Source organism: Callospermophilus lateralis, chromosome 9, assembly GCF_048772815.1.
Source record: "Callospermophilus lateralis isolate mCalLat2 chromosome 9, mCalLat2.hap1, whole genome shotgun sequence".
In the NCBI taxonomy this organism is placed as follows: Eukaryota; Metazoa; Chordata; class Mammalia; order Rodentia; family Sciuridae; genus Callospermophilus; species Callospermophilus lateralis.
In genome coordinates, this window is record NC_135313.1 from 14,124,675 (window position 1) to 14,151,627 (window position 26,953).

At 39.6% G+C, this 26,953-nt stretch overlaps 1 protein-coding gene across 1 annotated transcript; it reads left to right on the top strand.

Annotated features, from left to right (window-relative positions):
• The first annotated feature begins 16,410 nt into the window (after window positions 1-16,410).
• Scg2 (secretogranin II) lies at window positions 16,411-18,270 on the top strand. The gene is made up of 2 exons (XM_076866544.2): window positions 16,411-17,363; window positions 17,484-18,270. Exons 1-2 carry the CDS (start codon window positions 16,411-16,413, stop codon window positions 18,268-18,270), a joined length of 1,740 nt encoding a protein of 579 aa, XP_076722659.2.
• The last annotated feature ends 8,683 nt before the right edge of the window (window positions 18,271-26,953 follow it).

The following is a 26,953-nucleotide window of genomic DNA, read 5'->3' on the forward strand; positions in this document are numbered from 1 at the left end:
CAAGGCTTTAATGCAATTAGAGGCAAAATCTAATTCGGAGCAATTAGGTGTAAGGCAAATAGCTGTGCGTGTCCAATTGTGAAGTGCGGGAGCACGAGTCCCGTGGCGATCTTGAGTTTCCTTTCTCATCCTCAGAGTCCTGTGTTTAAAATACAGAAAGAACTTGATTTTTCTCCATCTGCTTCAGTTGCTTCCCCAGCCTGAATTGTTTCATTTAACTCTTTTCTGGGTACTTCTGGATTACTTACTTTGGTCTAAGCTTCGAAGGAATAAAAAGGGTATTGTGGATGGTTTGGGGTGCCTTGGGAGAGGGGCAGGCTTCCTGCCTGGGAGGGGGGTGGGCTGCAGAGGCATGCACCTTAACATAGACTAGGAGGACAGGAGGGCAGATGACAGCAGTGTCAGCACCTAAGCATATAGAGGCCTGGGAGCAGCAGGAGGTTAGGCAATCTGCTGGTGCTCCTGCGAGGTCCAACACTGGGACGTTAAATCTGGGCCACACAGTGAAAGGAACACAGGTCTTGGAGGCAGAGACCTGCATTTGGATCTGTGTAATTTTTGCAAAACAACTTGGATGTACTCATCACGTATCTGCAGAAGGTGACTGATCAAGATAACGTTGTTTGCAGCGGGTCGGGTGGGTTCCTAAGCAGGGAAGAACCACCTTCACAAGGGGGTGAAGGTCTCTAAGCAGATTCTGCCCCTGCTCAGCTTCATTTGTAAGTCTCTAATGTCTTAGGCTGCTTGAAAGTCTGAACTTCACTTCGTTAAAAGCTCTGGCTTGAGGCGTTAAATGTTCTCATTAAAATGCAAATTCATTCTCCACACAGCTGCCCCAGTTGTTTTCCTTGTGTTGTCATTTATTTCCTTTCTCTCCTTAGAAAGTTTGACAATAATGAAGCCCAGATTCCTTCAGCCAGCATTGGGCGGTGTCTATCAATGCTCCAGTCTTTCTGGACTGATCCACACAGACCCAGCAGCAGTGTGGGGTGTGGTTCCGAGTGCAAACTGCCCCACCTGGTCAGCTTCTCCCCTTAGTGATGCCCAGGCATGAGAAAGGTGCTGGATGTCTAAGGTCCTTAGTTTCTTTCTCACCAAAGCTGGAATATTGAGGGTATTACATTATTATTATTACTATTACTACTACTACTGCTAGCTGTTGTTATTATGGCAAGCCAAATTTTGTTTTGCTCAACAGATCTATTTCATATCCATTTTGTATCTCATTCATTCCTGTCCCTGGAGCAAGTTCTTACCTCACCTTTCTTCCTTCTGGTCCTATTCAAAAGTCACCATATCCAGAAAGACTCTCTTTTTGGAAAATGACTCCAGTTCCCTCCAGGCCCCTTCCTTGTACTCTTCTGGGATTCTATCAAACAAGGATTTATGTCTGTGCCTCTTCAACTCTCTCCCTGTGCATCCACCCTCGGTCCCAGTCACTACACTGAGATTTAAGTGGGCAGGAAACATGGTGTCCTCCTTTCTGACTAATTTAGTCAGTTCATCAAACAGTTGATGAACAGGCAAATGAATGAGTGAGTGAGTGAATGAGTGGAAGGTTACTTTGATGGCATGTTTTGTCATTAGTACAGATTAGTTCTATCAGAAGCAGAGTGTCTTCAACGTAGCTAGGATGCAGCTTATGGAGAGACAGACTGGGTGGGGCCAAGATGAGGTCAGGGGCCCCTAAACAAGTACTTCTTCCCTTTTTTAAAACACAACAAACCTCTGTGTCCTTGGTTTGAGTTGATGGCAACAATTACAGAAAATGATGAGTAGATGCTTACAAAATAAAATAAATCTGAATGTAGCAAAGTCCACATCCAGCTCGCTGGATTTCGCAGCTGTAGTTAAAACTCTCAGTCATAACAGTGGTACTTGAGATAAGTTGTGTTTCTAGTAAGAAATCACGAGGTGGGCAGGAGGAGTCCAGTTATGCAGTCCTGGGTTCCAGCAATGCCCAGTTGGATTTATATTTGTTCCATGGGGATTCTGCCTATTTAAAAGATGATTACCAAATTCTCAAGTTTAAATTAATTTCACTTAACTAATCACATTTTGGAGTAATACAAAATAGTGAGTCTGTGGGGGTGAAAGCTGTAATATTAATACTGATGAGGGGCTGGGGTTTTCTGTAGCTGTCCAACAAAACCCACCTGGTGTCCAGCTCTCCTTTGTGGCCAATCCCAGGGCAGCTGGGAGAAAGTCTCAGCAGAGGAAGCTTTTGGGGAATCTCTTGGAAAACTTCCCATTTTCCTGGCTCCTTGGGAATGGCCATTGGTGTCATCACCAGTGGGTCTTCTTGACATTTTCTCTCTCACTCTGCTTCTCTTATGCTTCACCCTGGCATGTTTGGTCAGCTTCTTGGTGATCACTTTAAGCAAACCTGAAAGGCTCATCCATGTCTCCAGAAACTCAACAAAAGCCCTCCTTGCCTAGTTTCCTGATTTTGAACTCAGTGAATGCTCCAGGTTGTATTCATTACGAATCCTCTTTTTCGGAATCTGCTCACTGGGACTCTTCCCCAGGCCTGCCCTCTTGTCCAGTTCCCTGAGCAGTTGTGATTGAGTCAGGATGATTTTCTTGGCTCTGTTCTGGCCTTGTGCTGTACTACTACCTGCAGATGCTGTCATCTCTCCAGATTCTGGAAACTGGAGCCATGAGAGCCAGGCCTAGTGCTCACCCTAGCATACCAAGAAGCCCAACCTCCACACCAACCCCTCAATTGCCCCCAAATGGTGGGGGGATAGGTCTATTTCTTTTCTTTACCACCCATCAGAAGGGAGATAGCTGCCAAAAATATATAGTGTAATCTCATAATGTGCCCGACACTTACAATTTGTCACAGTACCCACTTCATGCTCCAACATCCTTACAAGGATGTTGTATTCAGTGCTTCTGCCACGTATGAAACCCAGGTAGTCTTACATTAACTCACCTGTATCTATTCATGAATTTGAGCCTCAGTTTCCTTATTAACAAGTGGTGATGAAATCAGAACCCCATGAAATTGTCTAAAGTCAGCCATTTTTATTTAATGAATGGCGAGTTAACATAGCACAACATGCAGTAGTCCCAATAGATTATAAAGCTAAGTAATTGTAAAATGCATGGCTCATAATAAAATTAATTGACATTAGCCAATGCACTTCATTTTCCCACTTTACCTTTCCTCACTAAGTATTCCTGAAAAGTGTTAGCTCAGTGTCCTATTGTGGATAATAGCCATGAGAACCAATGCCAAGGCCCAGAGATCAGGATACCCTGATATATAAAATATCTTGTCCTCTGGCAAGAGTTGGTCTCTTTCTTGTTCTTGAAAGAGACCCATTGTTTTACTTGGTTTGGGAAACACAACTTGATCCTGGAACATGCAATGTCTGCTGAAGGGGCACAGGTAAGGGAGAGGCTCTGGACCAGAGAGAAGGCTCCAGAACTGCTGTGGGTCCTGTGCAGGGTTCAGGACCAGTCACTCATTGGACAATTAAAGAAAGCTCTGTGTAAAGATCCAGCCTGGTTGTTAAATTGAGATGAAACACACATTTCTATTTTTCTGAGCTGCTTCCATCCACCTTAGACACCCAAGTTCAAAGAGTTCCTGCTAGCTGAAATCTCCTGCCCTGATGCAAAGCCAATCGCACCAATCATAGTCTCTCTCCACCTGCTGCTTCTGTTTACACATGTATTCCAGACCATTGCATCAGGAGTGTAGAGAGGATTTCCCCACAGACTGCATGGGAGCAGTATCTGAATCTTACTCACTTTGTATCCCTGGTGTCTGATGCAGTTTGTCACAAAGAAGGTATTCATGTGTGTTCATAATAATAGTACTGTGTTATTGAGTGCTTATTGTTACAGTTGGACTCACACAAAATGCTGTGAGGTACCTACCATTGTGATTTCTATCTTAAGAAGGAGGAAGCAGAAGCACAAAGAGAATAACTAGCTCAAAGCTCCACAGCTAGTAAGTGGCAGACACAGGGTTCAAATCCAGGCAGTCTGGCACCAGAGCTTGCATTAGCTGCTTCCCTCCCTTTAATAGATGATGATCCTTGGCTTCTGGCTAAGATGAAGATTAATGAAGCATGGTTCAGAAGAAAGAAATCCACCAGGAATTTATCTCCTTGGCTTCTGATGGCTATTGTTAAAAGATCCAAATCCTACTTCAGCTGGTGGATGCTAGTGAGACAGACACGGGTAATTTAGAGATTTCAGAGCCGAGGTCAGGGAATAAATACCGGAAAGGGGCTCTGAAAAGACTCATTTGCCCAGAACACTCTAATTGCCTCAGCAACCAAGATGGCTGGGAGCCTTCGGAGGTCGTGAGGATTGTGTGCATGGTCCCCTGCCCTGTTCCTCTGAAAGGCGCTGCTGCGTTAGGGCATCATCAGCATCCTGTAATTCTGCTGTCAGGGAAAGACACAAAAACTTCATGACATTTAAGCCTTGTTCCTGAGTCTCATTAAGACGGAGGCAGGGAATGAATGTAATGAATGTCTGTGTACAAGACCGCGCTGCTTAGCGCCCGGCTGCGCCAAGAGGCTGATGATTAAAACCGTGAACCTGGCCTTGGGCCGAGGGGGGCGGAGGCGCGGGCCTGGGAAGAGGTGTCCGGGATCATTTCTGCTGCTGCGCGTTCCTCCGAGCCTCAGGGCCCCAGCGGACCGTGACTCACATCTCACTCCCTATAGCCATTTGTGCTTTGACTTCAGTTCCATCCCTGTGACGCCAAGCCCTGCCTAAGTCAAGGCATCCGGTGCCAGAAGCAGCCTCCCCCAAGGAATTGCACCTCCGCCGGCTCGCGCTGGAGAGGGGAGCTTGCCTCTAGCATTTACGCAAGCATTTGCGTTTCTCCCCTTCTTTGTTAAAATAGAGGGGAGGTTGCAGATGCCTCGTCTTGCAGTGTTGTCCAGAAATAATTCTAATCACATCAGTATACAGGAATTATTATTTTAGGATGGTTGCAATTTTAAAATTCAGGTACTGCAGGCCCTGTTTCCAGTGAATTCCCAGGGACTGGAGGTGAATAATAATCAGGAAGTACTCGCAGAATGCCTGGAACTTTCCAAAGCATTGCTACAACGATTATATAATTGAATATTTGCAGCCATTCTTTGAGGTCCTCAGCTTAGATAATATTACCCTCATTTGGAATAAGAAGAAACAGAGGTCCAGGGAGGTTGAGTAATTTGCTTAAGGCCACACAGCTACACAGAAATGGAGAATTCTACCTTCTGCATACATAACTACTGTGTATTGAATTTGTTTTGAGGCAAGTTTTGCTGCGGAACTAAAGCATATTTTAAAATTTATTTTTTGGTCACTGAATATATAGTGCCCTTGGAGACAGTATCTACAGAGTATATGTAGTCAATAGTTCTGGACCCAGAATAGTGATTATGCACCACCCAAGGCTGAACTGCAGTGCAAAAATTCTCAACAATTAGTGACATTCAAAGTTTTATTTTGTTATCTCTAAGCATTTTTATTATTATTTACTTAATATTTTTCTATGTCAAATCTTTTAAGCCTAAATAAAAGAAGGTGCATGTTAATGCCACAACTTGAGAATTTAATTGCTTAAAAAGATAGAGGCAATTAAAACTGTAAATACAATAAAATATGAAAAAGTGTTAATAATTTTTTTTTTGTTAGATCCTGCAGCTTTCAGAAAGCTCAGCACCCAGGGCCAAAATAGAGTATTTTATTAGAAAGGTGTTAAAAATGTACTGGTCCCCAAGTGAAAGTTTCTCCTTATATAACAGGGAGAATTGTATAAGGAATAAATCTCAGACTATATAACTTGATGTTCTTTATTGCTATGTCTACTCTGCCCCATATCACTTACAATGGTGTTGTGGAATTTTTTACACTGTAGTTTAACCTTGGGTTGAGGGGTGGGGTTCATTAAAGAAGGTTTTATCAAGGAGATGAATCAAGTAAAGCTTTCTAAAAGGTGTTCAATCTGCTGGAGAAGAGAGGCAGAACATTCTCTGGGCAATGATGTGGGTGAAAATGGAACTGATAAGATTTAAGTTTGTCTTCTGGTTGAAAGATTTAGAGAACTGGTACTGAAAATTCAGGAAGGGTGGAACTAGAGAGGTGTAGGGGTGTGTGTGTGTGTGTGTGTGTGTGTGTGTGTGTGTGTGTTGGGGGGAGGGGGACACAAATCAGTGGAAGATCTTGAGTTATGAGAAGTTAATTCAGCTGGTACCAATTGAGCAGGGGAGACTCATGATGGAAAAATGTTGAAAGATAATTTGCTCTGATGTTTTTAAGGATGGCGTCCCTTTCCTTTCCTTGTACTTAGTAGGCAATTAATATAAGTTAACTGGTTGAATGTTTTTTATTCAACATCCCCAAATTCATTCAATAGCATTTTCTGAGTGCTGGTTCATGTTAGCTGGAGAAATGTTCTCTGCTAGGGCCAACACCTAGCTTCTTGGCATAAAAGAACGTATACAGAAGGAAATAAGGAACAGACACTGGAGAGCATGGGAAGAGATTTTAAATGGCCAAACACAAGGAAATGCAAAGAAGCTGTGAAAATGGATAAGTCTGAATGAGCAAGCAGGAAGAACTGGCAATAATTGGGAAGAGAGAGAGGAGAGGGGGTGGAAAGGGAGAAAGTATGGGAATGAGTGTTGAGATAATGACTTTATGGTTGAACTTCAGGGTCAGAAATTATAATTGGTCATGTGATGCTGCTGAGAATAAAGCAAGGAATTGGGAGGAAATATGGTTAGTTGGGACCTTGATATGTTTATTTTTAAATGTTATTATTTTTAAATCTTTGGGTATAATATGGAGAGAAACAAGAAAAGGTCCTGAACTTATGTTATAAAACATAAGTTCTTCTGGGAAGACAGAAATATAAGACCTCTACAAACAAAAATGAAATATTGCAATTATAATAAGTTCTAGCCAGAAAGAGAGAGTAATTCCATCAAAGAATGTTCTGGAAAGGATTGGGTGACTTAGGAGTGTCAGAGATGGTTCCATTGAGGAAATGAGCTTCCTTTGAAGCAAGAGGTTGGGCAAAAGCAGGCGGTATGTAGATGGGGAGAACTTTCTATGTGAAAGGATGGGAATGAAGAATGTCCAGTTGGAGTTAGATGTTATTTCCAAGAATTATATTGAATTAAGTCAAAGAGTGTGGTTTGGGGTTGAGTCCATTTTCATGAAGGCAATTTAATAGAATTGTTTCACTTAGGAAGAGCAACCTGGCTGGGGAGGCATGATTATGTTCTCAGAAAAGCAACTAAACCTGGCTGTACACAGTCTTGGTGTACAGACCTAAAATCCACGGTGAGGGGAAAGAAAAATCCAAAACTTGAGAGTGATTTTGTCCAAAGATAGGACAGGTAGAATTGGGAGGTAAGAAATTACTCTTCACTGAATTTAAAGTTGGTCCTCCATATCCATGGGTTCTGCATCATTGGATTTAACCAATAATGTTTAATATTGAAAATATTTAAAAATGTGAACTGAGCATGCTCTTATGTTCTTTTTATTATTCCCTAAACAATATACTATAACAATAATTTACATAGCATTTGCATTGTATTAAGTATTATCTATGATCTAGAGATGACTTAAAGTGTACTAGAGGATGGGTTATATGTCAATATTACAACATTTAATGTAAGGGACTTGAGCATCTGCAGATTTTGTATGTACTGGGGATCCTGAAACAAATCCTTCCATTTATACTGAGGGACCACTATATTTAAGTCTAAACTGGAAGGCTGTTCATCAGGAATTTGATAGAGTAGGTGCAAGCAATGGACCAAATTAGAGTAGGTGATATTTTATGTACCTTCCAAAGACAAAAAACTATGAGCTAATTTGTACTCAGATAAACCCATCTGTATTTATGCAAGAATCAAAATGAAATCTTTATAAGCTGAGGAAGAGATGTTGACAAATACCAATAGTACTTCATATCAGGAAAAAGTAAGGAGCTACTGATAAAGTGTCCTGGAAAGCTGCAGGAAAAAGTCAAACACATTTACACGTACTTGGGTTTTATGTTAAGTGAAAAATTCTGGGTTGGGTCTGAGAATTCACATCAGATTAAGTTTCAAGGTAGTGTCAATATTGTTGACTTGGGACCACATTTTGACAATAAGTACATGCCTTAAATCACATAGCATACAGGTTCTATGTCCTTTCTTCATTGTCAAGTGGATGATTTTATTTGTGTGCTAATTCCTGCTCAGGTGGTCATGATTGATTGATATATTTAACCTTACCAGAGACCTCCTGAAGATCCTGTACCAAAAATTCAAAATTAAAAAAATGTGCCTAGGATGTGCAATATAGACACAGGGAGAAAGATTCAGGTTAAGGATCCTTTTTTCAGTTTCCTATCTCATGTTGTATATGCAAATATGCTACCTCCAGAAGTGATATGTTCAATTTACCAAGGAGCAAGCCATCTCAAATCCCTACAAAGGCTGAATGGGCTGTGAATAGTCATCTGATGAGTCTGTGGGAGCCCTGGACTCAAAATGCTAAACTTAACCCTGAGGATGCCACACTTCAACCTTAAAGACTCTTGTGTCCCTCTGGGATTCTGATTAAAAGGAAGGATAGAAGACTGTAGGTGGGTGATATTCAAGCAGAAAAATATCCTTATTAAAATATTTGCATGTGAATTCTGAAAACATCAATTCACAAAACAGTTATGCCAGGAAGATCTGAAAGATTGAGACATTCAGTGTTGTTTTAAGCAAAATAATTAACTTCTAGTGCACAAACTTCCCTCCTGAAATCCATTGAGGGAGCAGATGCCCAAATATTCGTGGCATTAGATTAAGAGAATGGTACTTGCTTTTCCTCCAAGCACCAGATGGTTCCAGAATCCAAAATCAATGGAGAGGAAATCCTGAATTTATTTGGTTTTCATAGTTCTCATTGAGGGTTTGTGAAAAAGATCATATTTTATTACCTAGTAGACAAATGAAAAATAATTTTACAACAGACTCCTATTTCACAAAGAGAAATGATCAAGGACTAGAGATAGCCCTAACTATTACTTACCACATTTTAGGGCATCTGTAATTTGTTACCTTGATAAGCACAGGACACAGCTCATTTATAAACCAATACTGAAATTAAGAAAATGATTTATTTTGTTCATTTTGTTTGATTTATAACACAAATACCATAGAAGCATTTTGCAAAACAAGGAAAAAATTAGAAAAATATAGAATGCTCCTCTAGCGGAAGGATATTTTCCTTAAACACAATCTAAACTTAATTTACTAACAATGTCTGCAGTTCAGATGGATAAAGGTGGTTCATTTGCATAAGAACACTTTGATAGGATTAAAAAACTTCTGAGAGGGAATGTATGAACAAGTAGAAATGAGAGAACTTTAATTTAATACAATATATATTTGTCCAACCTTGATATCCAAGGCACTGGACATAGCCAGAGGGAACCATGATAAAAACAGAAGTACCGCCTCCTGGAGCCTACTGGATCTTGTCAGGAAACTGTGCAGTTATATTATTAAGTCTAGGGTACCCTGTTTCTGATTTTTTATTTTTTGTCCTCCAAATACAAATTTGGTAGACTCTGCCTTTGAGAGCAAGGTGGGAAAATATTTCATTCTTCTTTAGTGAGTTTTTAGAAATCCATGTTGTGACAAAAACATTTGCTTAAAAAGAAAGTATACTATAAGTAAAAGAAGTTTAAGTAAAACTTGGGAGTAAAGCATAAGAGAGGTAAAAAGTATATACAAGGAGTATAAAAATGAAATTTTTTTTTTAAGGAAGGAAAGCAGAGAGGTGAGGAATGAGCAAGGAAAAGTGGCCAAGACCTTGAGGGGCTGATGGAGGGCATGACACCATCTCTCTGGTCATATGCAGGGAGACTTGAGCTCAGGATCATGCAGATTGGACTCCTCTCTCAGAGTCCTCACTAGTTCTAAGGGATGGAGAATGAGGAAGTTAGAGCAGGAAAGAGGAAAGAGGTAGGGGTGTGTGTGTGTGTGTGTGTGTGTGTGTGAGAGAGAGAGAGAGAGAGAGAGAGAGAGAGAGAGAGAGAGAGAGAAGTCATAAGCACATTGACCTTTTGGTTCTTAATTGCTTTCATATAAATTGAAACAAAATGGGAAGTGTAATGGAGTGGAAGAGAGATAAGTTTCACATTAAGACATTAAAAGATTACTAAGGTAAAGGATTGCCTGCTTGTAAAAAGTGACAGAAAAATCAAAATGTGCGTCTAGATGAAATATGAAATTGAATAACAAAGAACAAAATGACCAGGATTTAAGAAAATTCAATCACAAAAGCAAATTAGTCTGCTCTAATTACTTAGAGTTAAATTGTGAATGATTAGCTTGAACTTAACAGCACTGTGGTGAGGATGCAAGCTAATTTACTAAAAGCCATTATCATACACAGTACATAATTATTTTGAAATTGTTCACGATACAGAGATTTGTTTCTTGGAGGCAATGATAGTTGGCAATTTAGACCTAACAGAAAATTGAAATTTTATAAGGAAATGTCTAAAATGATCTTATCTCAGGCTCAGTGATTAAAAAGATGCATAGGTTATCTTTAATGTTTTTATCCATGCTCTAAAATATTTCACATCAATAAAAAGGTTGAGTTCTATGTATGTATTGCTCTTTAACTTCTCCAAAAAGATTCCTATTCGGGAAATAGTTCCTTTTACAACCAATAACTGCTAGCAAAAATGATGACTTTTAGACACATATTAAATAAAACACATTAAAAATCTATAAAAATAGGCAGGTAAATAGAATTGTTCAAATTTAGTAGCTACTCTCATGTTTGGAAGACATTTTAGTATGCCCAGTTAACCAAGGAAGTGAACTATTGTTAATTCTTGCTTTCCATTTGTATTGCCCTGATAGCAGTCCAGACTTACACCGTTCCGGCAGTGACCAGGAAAAGTCATTGAGACAATTCCTAAGGAATTTTGTTAAAGTAATTCCGTTCTGGACATGGATCTTTAAAGACTGGATCTGTGCCATATTCATTTCTGTATTTCTATCACCTAGCACAGTGCTTGAATCATAATCTTTATTGTGCAAATACTGATGAAAAGACCAAGGTTCAAATCCTAGTTCTACCAATTATGAGCCAGGAATTAATGTTCAACTTACTAACTTCTAATTGGTAGTTCATTTACCTGTAGAGGAGATGAAATAGCTATCTGTTAAAACTGTTAGGATTAAATTATATTCCCAGGACAGTGTTAGGGATATAATAGAACTTAATAAATGATATGTATTTTTCAAAGTATCATAAAGTAGGCAGGCATCAAACTGCCCATATGTGGCTCATTGCTCTACTCACACCTTGATCTGGATGGAGCTTGTCCATTCCTGTGGCTGTCAATATTACTTCTTAAACACTTGAATGAGGTTCTACATGTCTTTTCGGTTGCTAAAGGCATTTCTAGGCAAGAATTTTACTTCAGGGCCCTAGAAGAACTATAGCTTTTGGACCTTGCCAAATACGTTCAGGCTTACGTAAGTGAACTCATCTGCTCAAAGCAACTTCCTTGAGGGCTTTTAATTGTGTTGAACTGACTGCAGAATTTTCTGAGGCTGTGTTGATACTGGTCAGCTAGACTGGTCACATAGAAATCTTGGACAGAAAATTAGGCCAAACCCATAATAGCTAGCCAGATCTTTGTTAAGATTTTTTTTAAAAAATCTTAGCTATCAATGAATGAACTGGTGTCATTAAGATGATGCCTCGTAAATAGGACATGTTCACTCAAGTCTCTTCAACTCAGCTCTTGACCATGCACTAAAAGCCCTTTATAAGGAATATTAGAGGAATTGGCCATATGACTCCAGTATACAGCTCTCTGAGTTCCTTGTCAACCAACAGCCAACTGTCTCCTCATCATTTAGGAAAATCAATGCCTTCACCAGGATAGCCAATAGGGAGAATCAAGGATCACTTTCACCAAGATTTTATTTTCATAAGATTTTAAACTATTTCCACTTTCCTTGATAAATTTGAGAGTACTGTGGCTTATCTAGTGCAGTTAGAAATCAGTTTTTAAAGACCAGATAATGATAAATCTAAGCTTAGGTCCATTCATCTGGAGGACTTCTTTGTGCCCCCTCAGTTTCTAGGTTGAACCAATTTTTATCCTGACTAACCAGTCTCTTAGTGCTTTCCAATTTATGTAAAAATCATCTATTTATTTATTTGTCATTTTCATCAAATTAAATTCTTCCCAAAGGCAAAAAAATTATTTTTCTATCATCAGTATTTAGCAATATATCTGGTACCTAGTAGGTATTGTAACTTCTGGAACTGATTATATAATCAGTGACTGATTATTCACTTAGCAGAGACATAAAGGATCTCTTGTAGCAAATTCTTTTGTATTCTTAGAGTATATTTCAACATATACAGTTTCTAGAGGATTCATACCTTTAATAAAATAAAATTAAAAATTTAGACCTACATAAATTATTAATATACACAATCAGGTAACATGGCAAAGCACAGCAATGATTATGAATTATAAATCTAAGAGGTTGGGAGTTAACTACTATATTATTCCCTGAGTTGGCCCCATTCATGGAAGGCATTCAACTCATCTGATTCAACAAAAGAAGAAAAATTTCTCTTGATTGCAAGAGAATTCCAATTATAATTGTGTCACATTTTTCTTCAACAGGAAAATAATTTGTTTTTTTTTCCTGGTCGAAGTATTTTCATCAGTGCTAACTTCTGAGCTTCCCTTTCTGAGATCAGATATTGCAAAAGATTCATATAGAATTACCAGCTGCTATACTTGAAATTTTGTGAATACCTATTTCAAAAAACATTTTGAAGCTTTTCAAGTAGATTCTCATATAAAAATAGGCAGCTCTCCTTTTTATTCAAATAAACATGATATTTAGAAGAATGCTGCTTGTGGTGATGATACGAAATATAGCCTTTCATATTCATAACATGTCCTCCATTCATCTTAGGTAATACCAGGAAATGATAAAGCAATTTCTTCGTGGACAATGAAATAAAATAATCCTTATCTGCAAAACTTTCTTCTAACAGTGAGGATGGCAGCAAAACCAACAAAAGTGACAACAAAAACCATTATAGCAAGGTATTAGAACATCAGAACACAGACGAAATTATCTTGCAATTAGTCATGTCTATCTGACAGATTTCTAAGGGAATTTGTGCAAAGCATTTTATTTCAAGCCTCAAAGATTTTGATAAAAGAAAAAGGGAAACTGCAGTTTTTGCCACAAAAAGACAGGTGGCGTAAGCATGCAACACTTTAAAAAATACATAAAGTGATTATTTTCTCTGGGATCCTTTGAAAAAGCTCGCTTGTGCTGGGGTTTGTGGCTGAGCCGGTGACGTCAGTGTGCAGTGCGGAGTCAGGCGCGGCGGCTCCCTATAAGCCCAGGAGCTGTCCGGGTGCTGAAACGGCCCGAGGAGCTCAGCCTGCGGACCAGGAGGAACATGCTGTGGACCTTCCCTGTCCTGTAAGACAGAGGTAAGGCTGCTTTTCTCTTAGATTTACTGGAAAGTTGCGAACTGCGTGTTTCCCCCTCAATTCCTAGCTGAGAAGAAAAAACGAACGCTTGACAAGCTTATAATCGATAGAAAACTGAAGAGCAACCTGCTGCTCTTCCGCCAATGTAAGGATACCATGTGTGTATGTCTATGATTGCGTCTGTGATTTCTCCTACTCGCTGTTGGCTATTTGTTAACTTAAATGCTATTAGATAACCCTATGTAAAAAGAGTGAAAAGTTGAGGATTTTAGTGCCAATACATATGTTAACGTAAAGTTGACCACACCTGATATTTTTGTTTCCTTCCTTGATGTGTGGTTGCTTAAGAGCCAGATACAAACCCAGGGATATAATTTATGTGCTTAATATTTGTAACAGTAGGTTACCAATGATTCAAAGGCTGTTAGACACATTAGTCATAGAGAAAACCAATTTAGAACTATTCTTTCCTTCCATATTTACCTTATAAGAGCTCTAAATTAACTAACTATATTTAATTATTCTGAAATGGTAATATTAAGGGCTTCCATTATTATCTCTAAATTGTAGTCCTGGGGAAGTAGCTTAGAATGATCATAAAAACAGACTTCTTCCTTTTTCTAGGGTGAAGTAGTATCTTGGCGTACAGGTTAGATATGACCATGAATTATAGAGAAATGATGATGTTGAATACATGTTGAGAACATTCAAAACTGTACAAATTATTACTGGAATTATTGTTCTTTGATTGAAAGAGATTGTACAATACTTTGCTAAAGATTTTGATTTGGATCAAGTTTTTTTTTTTTTTTTTAATCTCAACTAGTTGAATTGCTCAAATTAGATATATCCACATGTGTTACTGCTCCATTGTTGATGTTCCTGTCTGATTTTGGTATAAATGACATTTTAACTTAACATATTTTAATGATAGCTATCAAGTGACCTTGATAGAATATTAAATTTTAACTCAAACCCTGTATCATATATTAGAGCTGTTGAACTGCAACCAGGGAAAGAAATCTTTTGAGTCTGAAAGGCTGTGACTATGTCATCCAAACTGAATTGGGATAAATGACCAAAGGGTAGTACTTGTTAGCTGTGGTTTAAACAACTGCAATGAGTATTTCACTCCAACTCTACAGCAAAACCTACTTCCAAAGAACCAATTTTAAATACAAGCACATAATCCATATATTAAGAATAACTAAAGAAAATAGTTTCCAAGAAAATAATTTCAATCAGGTTTTAAGATTACTATTTAAAAAGCCAGTATTGAAAGTGATTATCAAAACTAAATTAATCTTGAAATAATATGAAGAGGGATGTATAATATGTATAATGTACTTAAACCTAAGAATTTTATGAATAAAATTATAGTACACACTTATTCAGGGCAAATATTTTGGATGTATTCTTTGAAATACCTTTAGAGGCTTTTCTTTCAGTAAACTAAGTAATTGAGTTAATAGGGATTATTTTAATAGAAGTAATGTAACTGTGTAATAGAAGTAATGTAACTGTGTAAAGTTTCTATAATTATAATATTTTTAAGCTCTAAAACTGAAAACATTAATTCCTGATATGATCTAGTGAACAATGGTACTTTCCACAATTGATTTCAAATGTAACAGAAAATTTTGCACATATATCTTATCTATCACAAAACCATGATCCCGAAAAGACATGAACAAATTTGTGAACATATTTTAAGTGAATTTTATTTACAAATAAATTGCTGTTGAAATAGCTTTTCAACATCAGCAATGCCAAATATAAAACATGTAAAAACTAATCCTCTTGCTAATTCATGAGATTTTTAAAGAGCTGGAGAAAAAAAAAATGAATGAAGAGTTTTAAGTAGGAAGAATTCAACACATTGTCTGTGTTTATCTAAATTGGGATTTACATAGTAGTTATTTTAAGCTTTTTTTTTTAACAGTATGAGTCATTTTAAGATTTCACAGGTCCACACAAAAATAGACACAGGCATAAGACAAACTGAATCTGAGCACTTACAAGTTTAGAAATAGACTAGTTAAGTAAACTTATGTTCTCTCTGTAACATCTGTTATTATTTACTATACACTCTTGAGGGCTGATGAAAAATATAACCATAATTGTGTTTTGCAAATAGTCATAATTTAATTATTAGAAGAAATATGGAGCACAGAGATTTTGCTGACACAGAAAGAAACTATATTGGTTGAGCCTACTTGCTATGACCTGAAGAAGGTTATTAATTGCTAGATGGATTTGATGTCAGAGTAAGAAAAATTATTTCTGAAAAATATCCATATGATATCCATCCAGAAATTCCATAAAATTGACACTAATATACTGTATAGCATCAATATATAACAACTGCTTCTGTTGTGTTCTTACAACAAAAATTGATGAATAATTCATAAAACAAACCACATGTTTTTTGTCACAATCTTAATGATGAAATTGTGTGTGTACTTGTGTGTTTTATAACAAATTATTTGGCCAATCGTTTTACTATAATGCTATATGAGATAACTGCAATTTATCTTGGAGAGTTTTTCTCTTTTATTAAAAAAACAACTTGTACTAAAAATCAAACTATAATTTTTAGAAATGAAACAATTTGAGAAAACTCATGACAGTGTTTTTGTTACTGTTTTAACTGAGGAAACTATGCAAGTTTGATGCAAATGAGTGGCAATTTTGCTAAAGATTCCTGGAGTTAGTTTGGGAGAATCACATGGAAAATAATTTGTGGCCTTTAGAGAGCTATCTTCAGTGCAATGTGAAATTGTCTCATCTTTTTTTCTGCTCAGTGGTCTATTTGTTTTGCTATGGTGTCTTCTAGTCAGTCTCATTTGTCTTAATTCATGTTTTCTATGCTTTAAGGAAATCTTTAAAACATGGCAGAAGCTAAGACCCACCAGCTTGGAGCAGCCCTGTCTCTCATCCATTTAATTTTCTTCATCTCTGGAGTTGAGGCAGCTTCATTCCAGAGAAACCAGCTGCTTCAGAAAGAACCAGACCCAAGGTTGGAAAATGCCCAAAAGTTTCCCAGTCCCGAGATGATCAGGGCTCTGGAGTACATAGAAAAGCTCCGGCAGCAAGCTCACAAAGAAGAAAGCAGCCCAGACTATAATCCCTACCAAGGTGTCTCTGTTCCCCTTCAGCCAAAAGAAAATGGTGAGGAAAGCCACCTGCTGGAGAGCTCAAGGGATTCGCTGAGCGAGGACGAGTGGATGAAGATAATCCTTGAAGCTCTGAGGCAGGCAGAAAGTGAGCCTCAATCTGTGCTGAAAGACAACAAGCCGTATGCCATGAATTCGGAAAAGAACTTCCCAGGGGATGTGACGGATGATTATGAAACTCAACAGTGGCCAGAGAGGAAGCTCAAGCACATGCGATTCCCTCTGATGTATGAAGAGAATTCCAGGGACAACCCCTTCAAACGCACAAATGAAATAGTAGAGGAACAGTACACACCTCAAAGTCTTGCTACCCTGGAGTCTGTCTTCCAAGAGCTGGGGAAACTGACGGGACCAAGCAGCCAGAAAAGGGAGAGGGCCGATGAGGAGCAAAAGCTGTACACAGACGACGAAGATGACATCTACAAGGCCGGTAACATCGCCTATGAAGATGTGGTCGGGGGAGAAGATTGGAACCCAGTGGAGGAGAAAATAGAGACTCACACCCAGGAAGAGGTGAGGGACAGCAAAGAGAATGTGGAAAAAAATGAACAAATCAATGAAGAAATGAAGCGTTCGGGGCAGCAGGGGCTTCAGGATGAGGATCTCCAGAAAGAGAATAAGGTCCAGCTCTCAGACGACGTCGCCAAAGTAATCGCCTATTTGAAAAGGTTGGTGAGTGCCGCAGGGGGCGGGAGGTCTCAGAACGGGCAAAATGGGGAAAGAGCAGCCAAGCTCTTTGAGAAACCACTGGATTCTCAGTCTATTTATCAGTTGATTGAAATCTCCAGGAATTTACAGATACCCCCCGAAGACCTAATCGACATGCTCAAAACTGGGGAGAAGCCAGGTGGGTCAGTGGAGCCTGAGCAGGACCTCGACCTTCCTGCTGACCTAGACGACGTCTCAGAGGCTGACGTAGACCATCCGGACCTGTTCCCAAATAAGATGCTCTCCAAGAGTGGGTACCCCAAGACACCTGGTCATGCCGTGACAGAGGCCTTACCAGATGGACTCAGTGTTGAGGACATTTTAAATCTTTTAGGGATGGAGAGTGCAACCAATCAAAAACCTCCATATTTTCCCAATCAATATAACAGAGAGAAGGTTCTGCTGAGGCTCCCCTACGGTCCTGGAAGATCTAGAGCAAACCAGCTTCCCAAAGCTGCCTGGATGCCTGAGGTTGAAAACAGACAAGTGGCGTTGGAAAACCCGAATGACAAGGATCAAGAGTTAGGAGAGTACTTGGCCCGGATGCTGGTGAAGTATCCTGAGATCATGAATTCAAACCAGGTGAAGCGAGTGCCCAATCCAGGCTCATCTGAAGATGACCTGCAGGAAGAAGACCAACTGGAGCAGGCAATCAAGGAGCATTTGAGCCAAGGCAACTCTCAGGAGACTGAGAAACCGTCCCCGGTGAGCAAAAGATTCCCTGTGGGGTCCCCGAAGAATGACGACACCCCGAACAGACAGTACTTGGATGAAGATCTGCTAATGAAAGTTCTGGAGTACCTCAACCAAGAAAAGGCAGAAAAGGGGAGGGAGCACATTGCGAAGCGAGCCATGGAAAATATGTAAGCGGCTTTCCTGAATTGTCCAATTTTCACTCCTCTCACCCCAAGTGAACCCCAGCATTTCTCTTTAGTGTGTTGACTTCTATCCTGTTAACACTGTAATATCTTTAAATGATGTACAGGCAGATGATTCCAGGTCACTGGGGAGTCTGCTTCACTCGCTCTGAGTTGTTCTCTTGTGTATGGATCTGTGTAAACGTTATGACTCTGGATTAAAAAAAAATATTATGTCCTTTATTCAAGAAAGATATCTATGATAGTGTTTAACAGTGTATCTAATGGCTGTGGCATTGTTGATGCTCACATATGATAAAGAGTGTCCTATAATTCTCTTGAAAATTTTTAATATTTATTGAATTATTTTGTTACTGTCTGTAGTGTTTTGTGGAGTACTGGAGCAAAAACAATAAAGCATTATAAATATATAGTTTTATTTATAAGGCCTTTTCTATTGTGTGTTTTATTGTTGGTTAATAAATGTTATTTCTGGACGCTTTTGGACTCTTCATTCGGGAAAACCAGAGCTGATGGCTGTGGAGCAAGCTGTATGGAGCCAAGAGAGAAAATTATTCCTGTCCCTGGCAATCCAGGTAAGAGATAATGGGATGAATATGTGTTCATGCTATCTGCCTGCAGGAAGCAGCATCTTCTAACAGCCCACTGTTTATGCTTCCCCACGGTGTTACACACATATATCATTTATGGGATAAACATTTTGGTGTAGTAGTTATGTCTCTCACCCTTGATTTATAAAAATAAAGACATTTAAATCTCTCATACCCATAACCACTTTAAAACAAACAAATTTAAAAGAGTGAGAGAATAGAATATGTGGCAAGCACAAATGTCTACAGAGTTGAAAGCAACCTGCCTATTCCCAGGATGCTTTGGTCCCCAGAAGACAAGGCTGTAGCCAGAGGCTCTTCAAACTGACCATCAGGCAAGTGACAGGGCACAGTTGCAGGGGGAATGACCGAGTGCCCTCTCTGCTGCCTGGTGGACTAGGTAGTACGTAATCATCACAGTGTGTGTCACATAAATAGTCATTACACATGATGCCCTGATGGCTTGGCAGGCATTATACGAAACACTTGGCAGACTTCAGCTCATTTAGTACACTCTACGTCACCGTCAGGGGTCTGTTTCTAGCATTACCCCGCTTCCCCTTTATATGTGGGAAAAAAAAACACAGAAAACTTGAATATCTTTCCCCAAGTCATCCAGCATTTAGAATTGTCAATGATTGTTTTTAATCATTTCACCACACTGCCTGTCTGGGAGGTGCCCTTTGAGCTGAGGGTTGTGACTCGGGAAGTGGGATCGTGATAGCTCACGTGGTTTCACAGGGGTTACTTCCAAAGGAGGGCCCGTTTGGGTGTGTGTGTGTGTGTGTGTGTGTGTGTGTGTGTGTATGTGTGTGTGTGTGTGTGTGTGCGCGCGTGCGTGTATAGGGGGGATCCCTAAGCTGACAAAAGGTAGCCTTGGGAGGGCCTGGATGCCTTGGGGAAAATACTGAATGTAGGTTTTCCTACTTTCTTCCCAGACTATTTTCCATTCAATTTTCGGACAATTTCATGGAATTTTGGAATCTGTAGGTGGAGGAGGCCTTGGAGGTGATTATCCCTACAGAGTTTCTCACGCGTGTCCTTGCTCTCTAATACTTTCAAGATAGGCCATTACTACCCCACAGGCAGTGCTATGAAGTAGACACTGCGGATGCCTGTCTGCAGAAAGCCCTTCGGCATGGGGTACCAGTTAATTTTCTACACAGCCCTCGGAGATCAAGGTTATTCTTATCTGTGGAAACTCAGAAGGGTGACATAAGCTGCCACTGTTGTACACACGGTTAGTGGTGGAGTGGGACTTTAACCCGTAATCAACCATTATCCTCCTCACTGTGCCCTTCCACTTGGGCCTGATGCTTTGCTGTGAATGGAGTCAGATGTACGGGGGGGGGTAAACAAGAGCAAGTTGGAGCTCCTTCAAATGGAGAAAACTGGGACAATATGCAGTTTAAAATCTAGGGAACATATTTATACACCATGCTTTTCCAGCCTCCATATACATCATTCAACCACTGTTTAATTACTCTCTAATTTTCTGTATCATGCAGTAAGCTCTTCCCTGGATTCTAAGTCTACTGTGACTATTTCCACCCCAGCCCAAAGCAAAAATAAGAATGAGGCACCTGCATTTCCACCCAACATAATTTTGTCACTATGATGTTTAAATACTCTATTGAGAAATTAGGCAACAAGAGCAAGTTAACTAACAGACACAGCTGACAAATCTCCAGGTTGGGATTTATACACAGATGGGTGGGGATGCATACCATTACTCTCCGCTGCACGGAGTTTCCCTCTGGAAGCCTCAGTTGGGTTTGCAGTTCCATGACTCTCTAAGGGAGAAATTTAGACACCACGACTGGCAGTTGGAAGATATTTTAATCTGGGATATATGTGTTCTGCCTGACCTCCCCAGTGACTGGTGGTGGAGTGGTACTCCAAGACATCAGTCAGCAAGCATCTTTGCCTTTTTTGTAGTAACATAATGTTCCCAGATATTGACTCATCAGACTAACTTATGCCTGATCCAAAGCTTTTATTTTCCGTAAGTACTTCAGTATGTTGTTCCCTAGCCTAAGAAAGGAAAGTTCTATTCAAGGATGTGGATGACACATTAGTTGCCTCTCCCTGTCAGAAACCTCCTTCATCAGAAGTCAAAGGTAGCTCAAGCCTTCCAAGCAGAGAGCCCCTGCAGGTTACCACCAGGAAGAGAGAGAAACTGTACCCTAAAACTGCCCCCACGCCTTTTCAGAAGTCCATCTCTGCATCAGTAGGAATCAGATGGGAGCCTAGCATTCTGTAGACTCCCTGCAAGACCCTCACCTGCCAAACCTTCCCTCCCCTTTATGCTTGTGGCTTCTGAGGACAGTTAGAACCCATCTGAACATGCTCTTTGTAACAAGACTTCCAGGTCACTCTTCATCTGCTGTACTCAAACTTCTCTAAACTTTGCATAGCACCTTCCTGAGCCTCAGCTTGAACTCTTCCACATATTCAATGAAGTTTTTCTTTATGCCAATTAATACTCAAGATTATATAAGCAAAATACTCTGCACCATCAATTTCTGTGACAATGCTTTTCAATTTCTTCCTTTCCACAAAGGTGGCAGATTCCCTTACAGATTCTCTTCCTTTCTTTTTGCTAATTCCAGTACTTTTTCTTTCTCTCTTCCATAAAAATATTCACATATGAATTTCATGCCAGCTCTCACTGTCCCTCGTGGCTGACTTTATCTACCTCCCAGGTCACTTCCCCTCATTCATGGAAGACAGCTGCTCCTGCCCTCTGTCACACTTTCTAGCACTGTTTGTCTAAATGCTTGTTCATTTCCATATCCATGAAGACAATCTTTCCAGTTCTCTAGGCTTCATTCTCTATTTTCTCTCTGTGTGTTCATGTCATCCTTTCTTGTTAAGAACTGCAACCTATCTTCAATCTCAATTCTGAGCATTTCTTTCTAACACTCAGCTTATATGTTTTCAGTGCTCTTCCTCTACCATCTCAGTCCCAATAATCCTTCCAACCACCAAAAAATGGAATCCATTGACCGCCTTTTGAGTCCTGCTCATCTCCTTTACTCTTGGCCATCCACCTTGTCCAGTATACATTTCCAGGTTAGTCATCAATATCACTCCCCTGCAAACATTCTTACCTCTCTTCTGTCTCATGTTTTATTGTAATGTTTTTTGCTGAACAACTTTAGTTAAGTTCAATTTATACTTACTCATCCCTCCTCTCTTACCATTGAAGTTAGCAGGAGCAAGACACATAACTGCCTTGGCAGATACCTGTTCATGACCCTCCAGTGGCCCGTAATGCTGCTCCTCTGTAGTTGTCAGAAATCCTTAATTTAGTCATCTCCCATTCCTTAGCCAATAGTACCATAGTTTTCACTCTGAAAATTTCCACAATCAATGCTCCCAGATAATTATCTGGCTTTCAGTTTCACTGAGGAAAAAATAAGGAGCATCCCAAGAAGGACTACGGATCCTCACCTTCACTTGGGCCCACCACCTGCATCTGTGACAATGTGGTCTACTTTCCTGTTTTTGATTTTTGGATGACTGATCTGTGGTTCCGTCTTTATTAACCCCTCACTTGTGCACTGGATCCTGACTTCTCCCTTACTCAAGAAACTTGTTTCGGCAATTGTCCACTTTTTCTTCTTTACTCAGTCATTACTATCAGCCTACAAATAGGCTTCTTTCTCTTGGCTGCAAAACCAACCAGCAAAGCAAATAAAAGTTCTCTCCAGATCCCTTTCCCCTATACCTGCCACCCCAGGCCTCCTCTTCCCATTACAGAAAAATTCTATTAAAGAGTGGTGTGTCCTCATCCAGATTCTCCCCTTCCATAGAATTAGATCTTTTCAGTTTTAATTATAAAATTATAAAATCTGATATCAGATTTTAGTCCTCACCTTCTATGACTTAGTAGTCTTTGACCATGACATCACCTTTTAACTTTTAAACACCTCCTTTGCTTGTTTCAGGCCACTGATCATGCCGCCTCTCTCTATCTCACTGGCTACTCTTTCTCAGTCTCCTCTGTGTCTTCTTGATCTCCGATATTGGAGACCAGAATTCAGACCTTGTAACCCTTGGATGATCCCATCAAGCGTCCTAGCTTTCATTACCAACGACTGTTTGATAACTGCCAAATCTGTATGTCTAGCTCATGTTTCTGTGAATGCCACACTTAAAAATTCAGCTGTCTAGATGACATTGGCACTTGGGTGTCTAATAGATATCTCAAATGAAACATCTATAGAAGATTTTTTTTTTTTTTGGTGGTGCTGGGGATTGAAGCCAGAGCCTTGTGCATGCAAGGCAAGCACTCTATCAACTGAGCTATATCCCCAGCCCAGTATAATTCTTGATTTCCACTCCTTGACAAAATTCTGGCTCCTCTCACAGACTTTTCTACCCCAGCCACTCAGCCTAAAGCAGATGTTTGTCACTTATTACTTTCATCAATGACTCTGCTTTTTGTCTTATAATCCATTTATTACTGGCAGTAAATCTTGTTCCAAACTCAAAATAAATCCACATTTTCTCACACCATCCATTGTTACAAGCGTTCTATAAACTGTGATCTTCTCTCAACCATGTCAGATCTGTCTTTTCACCACATTTTCAAGGTAGCCACCATTATGACCCAATGGTGACCTAGACAAGATGACATGTAGCCCAAGGACCAACTTTATTGTGCTGATCTGCAATGACTTCCACGATCCAGCTCTGAATTAAATTCCGGGCACTTTCCCCACTGCTCTTTCCTTCTCTTCTACAATGGTCTCCTCCTTGTGCTTCAAATGCCACGCTTATTCCTCCTCAAGACTCTTGCATTTCCTGTTCCTCTTTCAGAAATGCTATTTCCTCAAAGAACTGCATGATTTGATCCCTTACCTCCTTCAAGTGTTCATTCAGATTTGACTTTTTGGTGCCATTTTTCCTAAAACTTCCTAAACTTTAACTCAAACATTTGTTTTGTATTTCCTTTCTTTACTCTGTGTTTTTCTTTTGCATTTATACAGCTAACAGCACTCTGATCTTACGGACTGTCGACTCCTCCACAATTCCATGTGATATTCTAGAGGGAAGTTTTTGTTTTGTTTTAATCATTGTTGATTCTCTAGCTATATAGATCAGTAACAAACAAAATAGTTAGTGAGTAAATGAATGAATTGTGAACCAGGAGATGGGGGATGGCAAAAGGAGAAAATGTAGGAAGAGTGGAGTGGAGATGACTTTGGATGTAGAATAGCAAAAGAAAGTAATTTTTTGTTAATAGGATAAAGAAAACAGGTATGTATATAATTTTATTATATCAATTTTTATTATGAACATTTTATTATATCAAGTAATATTTTTGTTATACCAATATAAATATGGTAAGGCTTACTTGAGTTTTCAAAGAATGAAATTTATGGGAAAATAAAATTCTTCTTTTTCTTTCTTTCTTTTTTTTTTTTTTGGTACCAGGGATTGTACCTACATTCTCACATTCCCAGCTCTTCTTATTTTTTATTATGAAATGAAATTTTGATCTAGGTTTCAACTTCCTTTCTTACCAAGTTTCCTCCACATTGGTGCAAAAGCGATGTGGCAGCAGCTCTGCGCTCATGCACCCCAGCAGGAAGGGGACAATCAGGAGCTGTCAACTTGAGAAAGCTGGATCCAGCTATGTTTTCAATTTAACTTATGCATTATCAGAAGGGCCCAGGCCATGATTAGCAATCCTCTCAGATGATACAGCTTTCTAACATTACAAAAGTACAGTCATTTTGGTATTTTTTTTAGCAATATAAGTGAGAATTATAGTTATTTTGACCCATTGAAAAAAATCACTATTATAATAATGCTATGGGATTAGTCACATGTGGATAGAAGCAACGGCAGTGAATGCATAGCTACTATGGCTAATGCAGCTTAATCTGAGACTATTATTCCTGACAGGTGGAAGGGCAGGAAGACCCCTGGGCTTTCATCAGGGAACTTCTAAAGGGAAAAGAACCAAGGACTAAAAAGCCAGGGGAATCTTCCTGGCTACTTTATGTCTTTTTTTTTTTTTTTAATGTGGATGGACCTTTATTTTATTCATTTATTTATATGCGGTGCTGAGACTCAAACCTAGTGCCTCACACATGCTAGGCAAGTGCTCTACCACTGAGCCACAACCCCAGCCCTACTTTATACCTTTTGATCTGCAACAAAGATGATGATTTGCCTCTAAGTGTTCAGACACTATCTACCTCTAGGTGGTTTATTATAGCAGCCCTTGGAAATTTTTTTTTTTTTCTAGAGGACCAAAACCACATATGCATGTCTAGCTAAATTCCATATCATTTGCATATGTCTCTATCCCTTGTTTTCTACATGCAGGACATTTTCACATAAGAATGCATTGCTGAAGTTTGTTATTTTATCAGACTCTTTTTAAGCCCATCAGATTATTGTCATTGGTGTGACTTCTGGACTTCATGGCAGGGGTGGGGGTCGGGGGAGGGGGAGAATTAGGCAAGGTTAGGCCCCAGTGGCTTGCTAAGACACAATGATGTAGTTGCTGGAGTGGTACTCCCTGTTGCTCCTGCACATATTTTTATCTTGATACTTTTGGCTCCTCAGCCTGCTTACTTGTCCCTCCTTTACCTACTGTTAGTATTTAAGTCAACCCTAGAGGCTTAGCACGCATGCTGCTACCTCCATTCAGAGAGCCTCTACTGTTCCTTTTCCCAGCGATCACAGGGTTTTTCTCTTACCTCCATCATAATACTTAATGCTCTAGGCCTTGCTATATGACCGTGGCTCCTCAGATGGACCTGTCTGCCTCACATGTCATATGATACACTCTTTGAGGTCCAGGGCCAGCTCTGAACACTTTTTCTGTATCCCCCACAGTGCCCACCACTATTCCTCTTTCATTCCAGTTGTTCAAAGTATGTGTGTGGCGTCGATGGGCAGACATTGAGAAGCAGACCTCCTCACTGCTGCTCTGCTTTCCAGAGCCTGTGTAATGCCTCCTGTCCTCCCAGCTCAATGGTGCAGAAGACCTACTATGCATTCCACTTGGCCTCAGGAGGGGCTCTTGGTCTTGGTGTTTTCAGAACACTGAAATCTCAAAACAGTGCTGTCTTTAAGATTATGTAGTTTAATATTGGACTTAATTTGTGTTTGAACTCTATCCTAGATTCTCGAACTAGCATCTCCTTTTACTGGTAAATTTTGTCTACAACAACTGTCTTTGTTCATATCTTACTGGGTAGTTCAGACTGCCACATAAAAATGCAGCCTTGTTAGGATTGACTGAAATGTTGATTCCTGCATGAAAGCTCAAAGAGCATCCGGAAAGTTCTCTGACCTGATGTATTGGAACTTTCACCTGGAGAAGAAATTTTGGGACTGAGAAAAAAGACCAAATGTAAAGCCCTGGCTTTCTGACTTACCTGGACAGGCATTTAATCTAACTGAATCTGAAGGTAGGGAATTATGAGTGCCTTTACAGGACTTTTGTAAGGATTTAGTGACAATGTGTGTGAACTGCTTTACAGTGCCTGGAGCAGAGTAGTTGCCACCCAATCAATGAACCGACAACTATTACTAACCATCTGCAAAATGTAAATTCTCATGTTTGACATTACGTAGGGAGAGATACATATATAATGGATTTCTACAAAAACAGACCACATTGTGAAAGCACTTTTGCTCCATTTACAAACAGAATTATTTCTCATGCTGCATCTATTTTGAGAAATGATTTGTGATGGAGCAACAAGTTCTGATTCCATCTGTTATGGGGTCCAATTTAACTGAGGCCATTTCATGGGAACTGGAATATTCAGAAGTCTGTGGGTGGGATGAACCAACACTTCAGGTTTATTCTAAGCCTAAAATTTCAAGTTTTGCTAAAATTAATCCAGATTGGCAGGGGAAATTGATGAGATCAAGTTTAATATCATTGTCCTTTTTACATACTGTCCCAATCCCATCAGTTTGTTTTTTAAAAAAATTTGCAATAAGATAATGAGGATTTGAAAAAATTCATTTGTTCTCTACTTTCCAAAGATGGTACGAAGATAAGCTAACCCCTTTAGGATTACCATAGATGTCTAATAACTGTGA

Coding starts and splice junctions, on each gene's coding strand:
- Scg2 (XM_076866544.2), top strand. CDS start 16,411: ATGGCAGAAGCTAAGACCCACCAGCTTGGAGCAGCCCTGTCTCTCATC. Junction 17,364..17,483: donor GTAATCGCCTATTTGAAAAG/GTTGGTGAGTGC, acceptor TGAAATCTCCAG/GAATTTACAGATACCCCCCG.